At 40.6% G+C, this 15,511-nt stretch overlaps 1 protein-coding gene across 7 annotated transcripts in view; it reads left to right on the forward strand.

The window, feature by feature from the left end:
• The first annotated feature begins 1,616 nt into the window (after nt 1-1,616).
• ACSBG1 (acyl-CoA synthetase bubblegum family member 1) overlaps nt 1,617-15,511 on the forward strand; it is a 77,009-nt gene continuing 63,114 nt past the window's right edge. For 2 of the 7 annotated variants that reach the window (XM_043494475.1, XM_043494472.1), the window contains exon 1: nt 1,655-1,908. In XM_043494475.1, coding sequence (XP_043350410.1) covers nt 1,835-1,908 — 74 coding nt within the window. In that variant the 5' untranslated portion in view covers nt 1,655-1,834. Of the gene's footprint in view, nt 1,909-14,608; nt 14,661-15,511 lie in introns of those variants that run through there. The other 5 variants (XM_038420466.2, XM_043494474.1, XM_043494473.1 and 2 more) reach the window with 4 other exon arrangements.

The following is a 15,511-nucleotide window of genomic DNA, read 5'->3' on the forward strand; positions in this document are numbered from 1 at the left end:
TCCCAAGTTGCCCAACTCTATGGTGTTGAGCAGAGGTGGGGATATGTGACGGGGCAAGGCCAGATGGGTATGGAAGAGTCGTGGGAGATAGGTATATTAGCTCCAGGCTAAACAAATCCCTGGTACCAGGATAAGTGAAATGGCAGCTGCTCCAGGTCAATTAAGACACCTGGGGCCAATTAAGAACTTTTCAGAAGGCAGGGAGAAGGCTAGGCTGATTGGGACACCTGAAGCCAATCAGGGGCTGGCTGAAACTAGTTAAAAGCCTCCCAATTAGTCAGGCAGGTGTGCATGTCTGGAGCTGTGGGAGGAAGTTGTGCTGTTGGAGAGACTGAGTAGTACACACCATATCAGGCACAAGGAAGGAGGCCCTGAGGTAAGGGTGAAGTGGAGCTTGAGGAAGTGAGGGCTGCTGTGGGGGAAATAGCCCAGGGAATTGTACATGTCATGTTTCTAAAAGGTCAGCTACCATAGCTGATACTTTTAGGGTCCCTGGGTTGGAGCCCGGAGTAGAGGGTGGGCCCGGGCTCCTCCCCCCCCACCTTTGCCCCCTGTTTAATCACTGAGACTGGGAGACAACAGAGACTATGCAAGGAAGGATAACTTCTCCTCACCTCCCTCGTTGGCTTATGATGAAAATGGCTCAGTAGACTGTGACCCTTGTCTCTAGAGAAAGAAGGGTTACGTTGAGAATCACAGTGAGCCTCTGAGCCTTGTGAAATCCGCTGGGAAACGCAGGACCCACGGAGGCAAGGACGGAGCTTTGTCACAATACATTTTCCTTGTAATGATTAGGAAAACCAGTAATAAATTTAAGCGGGCTTTCTAGAGCCCTGAAGGAACCCTTTTGAAAATTGTCACCAAACTGAAGGAAGGAGTAGGGAGATTTCTCTGACGCTGATGGATTTTAATCACCCTTGACAAAAATGCTTATTCCTGAATCCTGGGCCCCCATAAATATACACTTTTTTGCCTTTGTAATGTTTCGTATTGTGCTATTACATATTTTCAAACAAATTTCTGGGGGTGGTTAGGATGAGACATCTTGGGACCCACCTCCAAGTTTTCTCTCTTCCCCCCCCCCGCCCATTTCAAATTGCAATTGATAGAATGATACTTATTGAATACTGGGCTGCATTGTCAATGTACTGGGGATATATTTCAGCAATAATATTCTTCTAGCAAAGGGGATAATATAAATTTAGGAAAGGGTACATATACATTTATTCACCTAGTGGCCAAACACAGTTTTCTTAAATTCTGGCAGGCATTAGTCAAGTAGTGAGTAGATCCTTTTCAATATATATGGTAGTCCTGGTCCTGTGAATTGAAGTAAAAGGGAGCTATTGGCACTCAGCCACTTACAGGAATGGGTTTCATATGTGTCGTTGACTTGTCAGAGTCATATCCTAATTTAATTAATCTAAATTTTTTGGAGAAAATAGTTTACTTGGATGCTCTATTTTGAAACTAGAATTAATAAGAGAATCAGAATAGCTTCAGTTGTTGTAAGCTGTGAACTGATTGGTTAGATATCCTAGCAAAAGAGAAAATTTGCATCTTAAAGAACTATGGTCTCATTGAAATTCTTCTCATGTATAATTGCAGAAAACTGAATAAAAAAGAACTTTTAACAGTAAGCAACTGGCAGGCTCTGAGACATTTCAAGCATGTTAAAATCAGAGAGAAATGGAGCTTTAGTCTCCTCCTCTTGCATAACGTCTTTATTTGAACAAGTATCCTGTTTCTGTTCATTTCTTAAATGGTCTCAGGAGCTTATTTATGCCTGATCCAGAAAATTTTTTAGCATATTTGTTGTGGAGAGTTTGTCAGAATGGCTGGCAGCGAAGAGACCCTTAAGAAAAAATTGCAAGATGAAAATGAAATTGCAGAAAGCCACGAAACCAGGTAAAGTAACTTGAGAATTTATACTAACAAACAATATCTTTATTTCACAAACCTTAAAACTAAGGATCTGATTCTGCTCCTGCTAAAGTCAATGTGAACCATATTCACTTAATGCTAACTTTACTATTTAATGCAGAATGACAAAAGTCCTTTGTTGAAACTAGAAAGCAAAGAAAACTGTGCCAATGATTCTGAATTGACAATCTCCTTTGCTAATCCATAGACTCTCTGAATTTTATTGCTACTAACATTATTCAGTTCAGACTATGTCCTATCCACAGTATCATAACTGTCAAAATTTTACCAATTATGTTCTGGATCTCTGGATCACAGAATGTCCCTTTATAGTATTCTGTGTGTTTATTTATAAAAATGGTCAGTTTGCACAGTCTCTTTTTTTTTAATTTTAACACCTGTGTCCAGTGGCAAAGTGTTCACTGCATAAGATAGAAACTGTTAAATCCAGATATGGGTGCAGCAGTGATTTGGGTGGCGGGAGCAGTGATCTGAACACTGATGTGAAGATTTGTAGTTCTATAGAAACTGAAAGCAGTTCTGAATAAAAGAGTATGGAGTTGAAAAATAGCTTAAAAGTTACTTCAATCTTAGGGCAGCAGTCACTCTCAGCATAATGTGATTTTTTTTTCTTTTCCTTCAGTGTACATATATGTAAAGCGAGGCAAATAGTACTGTAGAACTGGCAGCCTGCTCAGGGTGGACAACAGCCAATATCAATTTCAGAATCTCGAAATTAACTGTCTCGATTTTTTCCAATACATGAGCTTGGTTCTTGATAGACACCTTATTCTAGACTTACACTAAACACTGACAAATCATTATCAGCACCGTAAAACTTTGTTTCAATAAGATTCATTTGTATTTCCCTTTTAAGATTTATTTTTCTTCCCACCCCTTAAGTCCTTTATTTTTCATCTTGAATACATGACTGCTAATAATTCTAGATGCAGAAGTAGTGGTTCTCTCTACTTCACAGTTGATATCAGAATACCTGCTGTGGGTAGCTTAATGTAACTTGTGTTTTTAAATTTGTACATAAGTGAGTAAGGTAGAATCCTGACTCTGTTGAAGTCAGTGGAAGTTTTGGCATTGACTTAATAGGGACAGAATTTCACCCCAATCTGCCATGGAAACAAGCACTTGATTAAATATAATTTGAAGGAAATTAAGGTTAGGAACCTATCAGTGGACTTAACTATTCCAAGCTGGTATTAGACGTATCACATGAGGGACTTAGTCTCAAGAGTGGATGAAATCACCATCCAGACACACCATTCTCAATACGCTCCTTATTAGCCAACCTATTGGTGCAATGTGTTTAATATTTAATATGAAATAAGGTTTTAAAGACTTTTCGCAAAAAGGCTATCTTTACTACATTCAAAATATTTACCCATGTTCCATCAAGATGCAGAGGACTTAGGATTCAGTAAATAAACCATAGGTTCAGGTCTATTACAAATGTACCAAACGAATGGCACAAAATCCAGGAAATATAACTCAGTGCATAAAAACATAACAGCCATCCTGGGTCAGACCAGTATCCTCTCTTCTGACAGGCCAGTGCCAGATGCTTCAGAAAGAATGAACAGAACAGGTCAGTTATTGAGTGATACATATCCTGTCACCCAGTGCCGACTTCTGGCAATGGAAAGCAACTCAGTACATTGCATTGTAAAAAACAAAACAAAAAATTTCTCCACAAGCAATAGCTTAGTCTAGCAATTCTAAAAACTGAATTATGATTCAGATGGTCAACTGCAGAAATGCATAGCTAACTGTTAGACAAAAGTATATAATTCTATGTGAAATTCCCAGATCAAAACGTTTAGTAAAATGGAAATAAGTTTGTATAATTAATTTGTTAAAAGAATCTTTATTAGAACCCTGCACTGAAAATCTTATGATTTTTTGACCATTTAACGAGGTTAAACCCAACTCCCAAGTGTCTGGAAATGGGAAATGCACAGGTATGACAGTCCAGAAAACCTTAACTGTGCCTCTGTACCATTTTCATGTATCTTTGATTTATATACTAGCAGCTGGGAATATTTTGAATCCCTCCTATTCCACTCTGGGCTGTGAGAAGTCCATATTTATGAGTGTAGACATATTTACATTTCATATAGTTTTCTGGTTTGAATATGGACTTTTGGAAATATCCAGACTGTGACTGTGGATAACTTAAACTAGGCCTTTCCCATCTTGCCTGTTTAGATGAATGAGCCCTGATTTTGGTCTGTATTCAGCAATGCAGTTAAGTTCACGTTTAACATTACAGTCAATGGGACTTAAGTACATACTTAAATTTAAGTGCGTGTTTAAGTGCTTTGCTGAACTGGGGCCTCTGTGAGTATCTACAGAGTGGATGGGTGACTATATGATTTTCTGATAGTGTTATGATGTGTGACTAACAGGATGCAGTACTGCCAGCTCTTGTGATTTTTTTTTTTTGTCACAACTCTAGCAATTTTGGGATTTTTTTTAACCTTTCATGTAAAAACATGAGGAAAGGTTGCTAACTCATGAATTTTCACATATTCAAAATGGCTACCACCTCCTATTACTGTCAATGGGGCTGAAGCCAGCAAGATGGCCACCATTTCCCGGCAGGTTATCAGCTTGCAGAAGTGAGGCTGCCCTTAATAAAGTTGTCTGTCATCTCTTGCTGTTTTCAGTGAGATTGAAGCTATGCTCACAGGCAAAATGGCTGTCACTGTATAGTTTAGGGGGCTAGACGGGACAGGGACTGTGAGGAGGTGCAGAGCCACTGAAAACTGAATGAAGGGAAGGGGTCAGTGGGAGGAGCAAGAGGCAGATTTAGGGGTTGCAGCAGAATGATGCAGGGGTATGTGGGGTAGGAGAGAGGCTGAGAGGTTGCTGTGCAGAGAATGATGAGGGAGGTGAGAAATGCAAAGGATTGGATGCCAGCTCTCATAGCATGGAGGTGGAGGCAGGTAAAGGAAGTCCCCTCCGAGCAGGCAGGGGAAGGCACATTGCCAACTCTTGCAAATTGATCTCACTGCCGGCAGTAGAACAGGAGCAGACAGACTGATACATCTCTTGGATGGGAAATTGCATACAAGAAAAGAGAGCAAGGGCATCCTAAGAATTTTACCTCAGGTTTATTAATTTTAGTTCACCAGTCTCTGTTTTATGACTTGTTACTATGATTTCATGGGGAAATTTGAAACTTAATTTAAGAGAAGATTGTGAAATGAGTGACATTTACTAGAAGTTTGTTGTGTCCCACTAAAGATGGTAAACTATTCCAACTATTATTAGTCATTACCTCTTTTCCTGTCTGATCAGAGCAGAAGGGAACAATTATGACTGTTACTATTACTGTAATGAGGCTCTTCCAGCATACACATCTATCTCTCTTTCTCCAGACTCTTTGGAAATGTGTGTAATAATTATTAGTAATTAATAATAGCATGTCTCCCAACAGTTATGGGTTCCATGGGACTGTCCCACTTTGACCCACTAAACTCCATGTCCTAGTTGAAGTAGATCATTTCCTGCATTCAGTGGCACCCTCAGCCGTACATATGGTGTGCATCATTGGCAGGGGCAGAGCTAGAGAGGGCAGCGGTTTCAGCTGCTCTTGGGCATGTTCAATGGCTGCAGGGAGCTTAGGGATGGGAAATGACATTGCACCTGCTTGGGTTGGAAGGTGGAGGCTGATTGTAGCATGGGCATGGTAAAGGAGGCACTGGGACCAGGGGCTGCAGTGGAGATGGGTCCACAGGGATTGACAGTGACCAAATCCTGCTTGGATTGGAAAGGTTGGGAAGTATGTAATATAAGCACAAACCACACTGAAGACATTTTCTTAACATAGTGTTCATATTATTACTAATTATTATAATTTTAGTATTATTTTCTGTAAAGTCCATTACTGTAACCACTAAAGGCTGAAAATAAAGTGATGAGAATACCACGAATGTGAGTTCCAGAACATTTTATTAGAACAACGGCCTCACCTTTTCTGTAAAAATGAAATTGGACTTTATATTTCCTCTGTCATCCACTAAACATAAGTGTAAAACTCTAGATGATAACTTGTGTGGCCAGGTAGATTTGCTTTATGATCAAAGGTAATTTTGTTAATATGGGCCATTTTCAGGCTAGTGCCTTCTTGTATCAAGGATAATATGTATTCAGAAAGTATTATACGTTCTCATAAGGGCAAACATATACATTAGCCTTTTGCGCTGATGAGTAATATTGATAACCTCTTCATGGACCTTCAGTTGGATTGACTTCTTCTTGAATCTTAACATAGCTAAAACAGGAATTTCTCTCTTAAATTATATTTTGTCCAAAAATAAAAATCAGAGATTTGTGACTTGTGTAAATATCTATATTATAGGTTACTCATAAAAACTGTGTTTTCTGCAAATTATAGGTAAAGACTTTTGTTCAATCTTTGCATACTTTTACTCAGCAGATGTCCAGGATGTTGATGCATAAGCAAAGAAATTTTGTTCACACTGGTCAATAGATATATGCTAAAGGAGAAGAATCAAGAGAAAAAGATGCTGATCTGTGACTTTTGGACTTTGTGGGGGCAGTTTAATCCTCTTAAATTTTGCTTTCATTTTGGTAAAGGGGAGTTTTGTTTGATCTTTGTTGATTTTCTGTTAAAAGGATATTGGTGACACTGGAGTTTCAAGGACTGGAGATAGTCATTTGAAATACTTGAGATACATATGCTTCTGTGGTGACGTTTATAAAGAAACTGGCATAGTACTTTGATCCCATCAAACAGTGCCACCCGTGTGTGTGTGTGGGTATATATATATATATATATATATATATATATAGGCTTGAGTTGGGGCAGTTAAATTATATGCATAGCTGTGTGTGCTGGACACAGGATTCTAGGCTGATCCAGAACTCTGATATTAAGGAAGATGAAAAAGTGCAGAATTTGTGGAGGGAAAAATACCTTCTGTGACATGTTTTTGAGTCTGGAAACTGGACTGCAGTTACTTGAACATGGATGGGGAAGAGAGAAAAAGTATTATAATGAATTCTATCCAAGTCAGCCTCATTGTACTCTCTACAAATGGCTATACAGAAGTGATTACTAGAAAGTTTCCACTGGAGAGCTGAATTTCTGCTGCATAGGTCAGAAGGGAGCAAGCCAGTCTATTACAAAATCATTCTAGAGTTGTGTCATATACTTTATCTTCTGAATAAAGCCTTTTTGACTAAAAAGCTTGATGTATTGTTTCTTTTCCATGCTCTCATATAGTTTTTAATGTACTAAATTTGTCTGCTTACCAAACTAAAAGGAAAAGAATCAACTTATTTTTAATTATATTTAGTCACTACAAAAGAGATTTTGGTCCTTTTCTTGCAAATCAAGATAGCTGTTTCCACTTCAGGATAGGCTATTGTTGGCAGCAGGAGCATAGATTTGGGGGGTATGTAGAGGTGTTGTCCCCCCCAAACTATATACAATAATTTTTGTTTTAGTAATTTATAATTCAGATTTGATTCCTAATGTGAGGTAGAGCCCTGCCGTGGGGCTGGGATCCCATGGGTCTTGCAGGACCCGCTGCCATAATAGCAGGAGCAGGATAAAAATTCAAGAAACAATCCGGGAATGGGTGGGAGTGGGTATTGGGTGGGGGGCTGGTGCTGGGAGTGGGATTAAAAATATAATCCTCCCATGCCACAAACACATGAACATCCCAGCCAGCAGCCGCCACTTTCCAACCACCCAGCTCTGAATTTCTGCTGGCTTTCAGAGCAGGGTGGCTGGGGAGGGGTGGCTCCTGGCCCCTCCAAATACAAAAGTCAAACTATGCCTGTGATTAGCAGCCATCCTTTTATAAAAGCTATTAGCTACCTGTGAACTTTAGTAGGCAGTAATTTTTTTATTTTATTTTGTTCTTTAAGCTTAATGTGGCTTTTACATTGCATCCGATGAAGTGAGCTGTAGCTCACGAAAGCTTATGCTCAAATAAATTTGTTAGTCTCTAAGGTGCCACAAATACTCCTTTTCTTTTTACAGTACATTAGTAGTTTGAGAAAGTTTGGTTCAGTATTTATGAAAAACAAGTTTGCACAGTCAGCGATAAATTACTACTACTACTAGCTTGTAAATAAGCTGAGTCTGTTGACAGGATTAGTAGGGGTGACTATTTGGACTAGTGCAAGTGTGAGAAATCTATTTAGCATAATTTTGTCTCCTCCATAGAAAGGCAGACTGGATTTCTTATAATTTATTTATCTTGTGGCCAACATGTGGTTTCCTCCATTATATTTGTGACATTGCACTCCATGTGTTTCATGGAAATATGCTTATGAGTGTGAATATGATGTAACTGAAATATGCTTTATGCAAAAGGTCTCTTGTAAGGTATCATAACAAAGGTTATAATCTACTGAATATATTCCTCCTATTTGTATGTAGGTATTATTCTTGGATCTGAAGCTAAAAATATGAAGTATAACTCTGAGGTCCTATTGTAATTATGCAAAGGCTGGCCCATTAATGGTGGTTTAAATCTGGATGGCTCCCATTGACTAGGACAATTGGTTGTAAACTGCTCTGTTTACTTACAAACCTTCCCGTGTACGTGGGGGCCAGCCCAGGAAGAATGGAGGCTGGGGTCTCACAGGACATGTGATCATGTCACCTGATACTGGAATCCATTCTTAATCTGGTACTATTCCATTTAGGAGGGGTGGGGACCCAGAGAGACAAAAGATTCCCGCCTTGTGACAAAGCCATAAAAAGGGGTGAAGCAGGACAGAGGTGGCTGCGAGTCTTGAGAACACCCATGCTTTCCACCTAAGATGTCTGCTGGAACTAACAAGGACTGTACCAGGGGAAAGGATTGGGCCCAGACTAGGAAGGCGTCTAGTCTGTGAAAGAAGCTTATTGGAACATCTCTGAGGGTGAGATATTATCTGTAATCAGTTTCTTAATGTATTAGGCTTAGACTTGCATGTTTTTGCTTTATTTTGCTTGGTGACTTACTTTGTTCTGTCTTTACTTGAAACCACTTAAATCCTACTTTTTATACTTAATATAATCACTTTTGTTTATTAATGAACCCAGAGTAAGTGATTAATATCTGGGGGAGCAAACAGCTGTGCATCTCTCTCTATCAGTGTTATAGAGGGCGGACAATTTATGAGTTTACCCTGTATAAGCTTTATACAGAGTAAAATGGATTTATTTGGAGTTTGGATCCCATTGGGAACTGGGTGTCTGGGTGCTGGAGCTAGGTGACCTGCTGATCCGTTTTCACTTAAAGCCTGCAGCTTTGCAGGCATGGACCACACCTGAGTCTGTGTTTCAGCAGGCTAGTGTGCCTGGCTCAACATGACAGGGTTTTGGAGTCCCAAGCTGGCAGGGGAAATGTGCTCAGAGGTAATCTCAGCACTTCAGGTGACAATTCCAAGGGGGTCTCTGTGATCGAACCCATCACAACATTATTTATGTCCTTTGAGTTCAGTCATTGGCACAAGTGGGTGCATTCCCAACTTTTCACGTCCTGAAGATGCATTCTCTGGTACTATAACTCATTTTAATGATGGTGAGTTTTTTTTTCACATATTTCTATATACCCTGTGATGAGACACAGGAGTTATACAACTCGGGAGCTTCAGGGCCATATTCTCATCTTGCAATGATGTAAAGCTAGGGTGACTCCACTGTCTTGAGTGTTTAGAATTCTTACTGCAAACTTGTGGTCTTTAAACCACATTTCTTCCTGGAATTGCACCTTGCACTACTTGCACCTGCATAAGGAGGGCACAATTGAGCCCTTAATATTATCTAAAGATATCAACATGTTTGCATATTTATTTAATGTACCGAAGGGCTCAATCCTGTCTTAGTGGCAGTTGAGAATGTTTAGTACCTAATAGTAAAGTTGGGTGAAACTTTTTTGGTGAATAGCAATTTCACCAAAAAATGCATTGTCACAGGGTAGCACTGGCCTTTTGACTCATCAACTTCCCAGTTGGGTTTCAAGGGATGGCATCTGAGGCATAAAAATGGGGAAAGAGATAGTGGAGGGTTCAGTCTGGAGAAGTGCATGTGAGATCTTCAATGGGGGTGAGAAATTGGCAAGTGAGAGCCAGGAGACTATAGAAAGAAGCTGCAGGAGGCTCCTGGGGGAAAGCTGAAGGTAGAAGAGCAGCAGAGGGGTTTGCTGGCTGATCCCTCTTAACCAGGGGCTGGCCAACCAGGGCTGGAGATGGCTGAAGGACAGAGAGCACCAAAGGAAGTTGTCTGCTGACTTCTAAGCTGGAGATCCAAAGCTGAGTGCCAGAGAGGGCTGATGGCAGAGAGACCAGTGAAGGGATTTATCAACTGATGTCTCCATGCTGGAGAGCTGAAGGTCAAGGAGGGTGAGGGATGCTCCCCTGGTGAGAATGAACTCCAGCAGAGAGGCTGTCATTGTTCCTGCTGGGAAGAGCAGGGTTGCGATGCACCTGGAAGGCCTGAGGTGGCTGTCCTGGTCATAGGTACTGGAACTAGGGGTGCTGGGTATGCTGCTGCACCCACTGGCTGCACCCACTGATTCCATTATATACAGGGTTTACAGTTTGGTTTAATGGCTCTCAGCACCCCAGGTATAAAAATGGTTTTAGCACTCCTGGTCCTGATTGAAAGATAGGAGAGGACCGAAGAAGAGCCCACCTGTGGTGGAAGATGCTGGAGCATGCTAGGTGCTTTGTTCAGGGCTGGTCTTACAAGTGGGTGACTGTCGTGGGCACAATGGTCAGGTAGTGCCATGGTCCAGAGTCAAAATTGGGGTGGACCTCGGTTGCAAGGCTGTGGATGGGAGCTTAGGGCAATGGGGCAGGGGAAGTAGTGGGGCCTGTGGACAATAGAGGGTTGGGGAGCCCAAGGAGGCAGTGGAGGATAGGCAGGATGGGTGGGGAGCCCGCAGAGCTTAATTTGTTCCAGGGCTGAGCCCTAGCACCTCTAGGCTTGGCAGTTAGCCCCGGCACCTCTGGGCTTGTTGTGTCAGTTACACATCACTCAGTGGCCAGAGGAACTTCCTGAGCCCAGCACCTCTTGCTTGAGCCCTGGCACCTCTTGCATTACAAATTAAGCACTGGGATCCAGGGAGTTATCTTGGGCCGGGGGGATGGGTGGGCAGCAGGGATGATGTGTTGGGCCAGGGGCATGGCTGGGGGACTGAAGGAGGCAGCAGGGGTTGAAGGCAATGGGGGGATGGGTGGAGAGGATGGGCGGGGAGACTAGGGAGACAACGGGGGCAGGGTGGGTGGGGAATCCAGGGAGATAGTGGGGGCGAGGGATGATGAGGGTGGGGTAGGTGGGGAACCTGGCAAGGCAGAGGGGGCTGGTGCGCCAAAATGCAAGTTCACCCAGGATGCCATTTTTCTCTGAAGCCAGCCCTGGCTTTGTCAATAGTGTAAAGATTGTGGGATTTTAAGGACTGCATAAACTGGGTGTGAGAAATGGACTATGTCTGGGACTTTTAGTAATAAGCTGGTCCCAAAGAGGGGAAGTATTTAGACAAGAGAGCTGTTGTGGAGTTACTGGGGACTCTGAAGAAAAGGAACCTAAGAAAGCCCTTTGTTCTGCCACAACAGGGCACTTCAGGCAGGCCTGCCTTATTACCTGCCTTTTGGGGGGCATTGAATCTTATCCACATTTGGGTCAAATTTGGCAAATATTTTTGGCTGAAAAAAACTGAGAAGAAAAATTTCAGAAATGTCAAAAGGTTTCTTATCCCCCCAACATTTTTCTAAATGGACTGCTTTGACAATGTCAATTAAAATCAATAATCAGAACGTTTTGTTTGACCCAAATATTTTTTGGTTTTGTTTCTCCAAATTTTTTTTTTAAAATCCAGGTTTGGTTTGAAACTAACCAAAATATACTTTTTAAATGTTTCTGTTCGAAAATCAATTATTTGCTCAGCCCTATCTAGTGGGAGGCACTATAGACCTTGCAGGTTTGGCCCCAGATATTCTACCTGAATCTATTGGACTGTGAATAGTGGAATGTACTTAGAAAATAAATATTGGGGAATGTATATACTAGGAGCTTAACTGATGTCAAATGATATTTTCTTAACAATTGATCTTTTGCTGTGTTAGGACACACGGGCCAGGGAAATTGGGTTCATGAGAGCATCTTTTTCATGTATTCTAGTATTGGTCTCTTAAATCATTTTGGTTTTTGAACAGTTTGAGAGACTTAGTATTTCAAATTGTCCTCAAGAGAAGTAAGCAATTGGATAGGAAAGCCATGTTTGATCAAAAAGTTCTGTAGTGGATAAAAATGGCATATTTTCTAATTTAGTTTAATTCATTACTAGGAAAATTTTACGCATATGTTCACTCATGCCAGGAGCCCCACTGAAGGCAACAGGAATTCACATATGAAGAAACTATTTGCATAAGTAAAAATTTGCAGGATTCAGTCTTAAATTACTAACGACAAACAAGTAGACATTCACAATAATTCAGGTTTCTGCGTAGCAGCCGTGTTAGTCTGTATTCACAAAAAGAAAAGGAGTACTTGTGGCACCTTAGAGACTAACAAATTTATTTGAGCATAAGCTTTCGTGAGCTACAGCTCACTTCATCGGATGCATTTGGTGGAAAATACAGAGGGGAGATTTATATACACACACAGAGAACATGAAACAATGGGTTTTATCATACACACTGTAAGGAGAGTGATCACTTAAGATGAGCCATCACCAGCAGCAGGTGGGGGAGGGAGGAAAACCTTTCATGGTGACAAGCAAGTAGGCTATTTCCAGGTACGATAATTCAGGTACAATAAGGGAGTGGAGTGATTAATGCAGAGGAGGTACGCCTACTGTTATCAATAAATAGCAATCAGTAGTCAAAAGGAAAGCAGATTGTAGCGTGAGACCATAAATGAGCTAACAGCAAGAGTTACTGAGTAAATGAAAGAGCTGCTGCACTGTGGAACCTGATGTGGGAAAACACAAGCAAATCTTTCCGAGTGGAGAAGCAGCTGTCATCCAGGAGGAGCAAACGGAATCATTTCTAGAAGAAACATGTGAGTGATAGAAGAAATTTGTGAACTGGGAGACAGACACCCCACACTAGAGGCTCGCACATTCCATCTTAACCGATCTTCAGGGTATTGTAATTTAATACAAAACAAACGAACAAAAAAAATCCCTAACTAGTACAAGGATAAGGTTACTCTAGTTAGAACTCAGAAGTTAGGAAATGCAAATGTTATGGTTGACCATGCAACCTCAACTCTGCTTGTTTCATAAACAGTGGGGACTATTAAAATTAGACATTATAATATCTCTTTCTCCAATAACATATTTGCAATATCTCAACTTTGTACAGCTAAGTAAGACAGCTTAGGAAGACAGGATCAATGCTTCTACACTGTAGACTATATGCAGATGTTGGGAGATGTGAGTGGAGAAGCTATGCTGGGGAGGGAAGTCTCTATATCACCTAAATGCTGATGATGTGAGGCACTCCATGCTGGGTCCAAATCAGCTGGTGTAGAGACTAGCATTGTATATGAGCCAAGATAAGGACCACTGGATCAATGTATGGCTCAGAATACTAATGGTTTGAGAGGTGGATTAAATCCCCAAACTCCTGCAGAGTTCTCATACAAAAATCTATTTACTTGGCCTTTGTGTGAAGGGTGGTGAATTTGACCAACAGTGACCAGTATTGTGTTGGGGTGTAGCTATAAGGAGTTACAATTAATATAATGAAACTTTAGATAATTACAACACTGTCAGTTCTACATTAACATACAAGTTAATATACCATTTAATACAATTAGGTATTTATCACCTGTAAACACACACACTTTTTTGCCAGTTTATGGAAAGTCGCATGTCATGGTTGTTTAATTTGTAACATTAGATGTATAGGGCCAAATCTTCAGCTGGTATAAATTGGTATAGCTCTTGCAAAGTTATATAAATATCAGGATCTGGGAAGAGAACAGGAATGGTGGCGAGCTAAGAGGCTAAAGTGCAATATTCAACATGCAAACCAAGGTGCTTAGCAACCCACTCCTTTTTGAGGTCACACAATAACTTGACAGGCATGCAGCAGCAATGCTTTTTTTAATTCAGGATTGGGTTCCTCTACGCTGCCTCACCAGTTCAGTACTTTTTATCTCATGCTTATTATGCACAGCTCTTGAACTGCAGTATGCAAGAATAAGTCAAAAACAGAAAGCAGGTTGAACCTTGAAATGTACAATTATTTTTAATGTTTGCTCAAATTAAAACTCAAAAGAATTCTGAAGGACATTCTGCTGTGCATTTTTTTTAAAAAAGATGGAATCTCTATAAAACCTCATATCGAAACAAATGTGTCAAAATCTGTGGATTAGTGTCTTAGATTTATGTGCATAGATACATTTTGGTTTTGATCCCTGTGCACTATAGAACTTTTAAAGAAAGTGGAACTTTAAAAGAGAACAAATGCTGACTCCTTTAGAGATTGTTTTGTTTTGATTAGGGGTGTCATAAATATAAAGGGAAGAGTAAACACTTTTAAAATCCCTCCTGGCCAGAGGAAAAACCCTTTCACCTGTAAAGGGTTAAGAAGCTAGGATAATCTCGCTGGCACCTGACCAAAATGACCAATGAGGAGACAAGATACTTTCAAAAGCTGGGGGGAGGGAGAAACAAAGCCTCTCTGTTTGTCTGGGTGATGCTTTTGCTGGGGACAGAACAGGAATGGAGTCTTAGAACTTAGTAAGTAATCTAGCTAGATATGCGTTAGATTCTGTTTGTTTAAATGGCTGAGAAAATAAGCTGTGCTGAATGGAATGGATATTCCTGTTTTTGTGTCTTTTTGTAACTTAAGATTTTGCCTAGAGGGATTCTCTGTGTTTTGAATCTAATTACCCTGCAAGGTATTTACCATCCTGATTTTACAGAGGTGATTCTTTTTACTTTTTCTTCTATTAAAATTCTTCTTTTAAGAAATTGAATGCTTTTTTCATTGTTCTTAAGATCCAAGGGTTTGGGTCTGTGGTCACCTGTGCAAATTGGTGAGGATTTTTATCAAACCTTCCCCAGAAAAAAGGGAGTAAGATTTGGGAGGATTTAGGGGGGAAAGATGTTTCCAAATGGGCTCTTTCCTAATAATAATAATAATAATAAATAGTTAGACATTTGGTGGTGGCAATAAAAGTCCAAGGGCAAAGAGTAAAATAGTTTGTACCTTGGGGAAATTTTAACCTAAGCTGGTAAAAGTAAGCTTAGGAGGTTTTCATGCAGGTCTCCACATCTGTACCCTAGCGTTCAGAGTGGGGAAGGAACCTTGACATGAGGAAAAGGGAATTACTTAGAAATCACAAACACAGGATAGGAAAGAAATCCAGAATCTAGGGTCTGAACCAAAGCCCTTTGAAATCAATGGGAGTCTTCACTTCATTAGTGACTTCAATGAGCTCGTAACCAGACCCTCAGTACTGGTATCAGAGTAGTAGAAACAAATCCTGACCTTCTGATGCATATAATTCAGCAGACCAACATTATCACACACACACAGGACTGATGGAGTGATTTGGAACTTAATCAGACTCATTAAAGTTCTGTTC

The sequence above is a fragment of the Dermochelys coriacea genome, chromosome 10 (assembly GCF_009764565.3).
Source record: "Dermochelys coriacea isolate rDerCor1 chromosome 10, rDerCor1.pri.v4, whole genome shotgun sequence".
Classification (NCBI taxonomy): Eukaryota; Metazoa; Chordata; order Testudines; family Dermochelyidae; genus Dermochelys; species Dermochelys coriacea.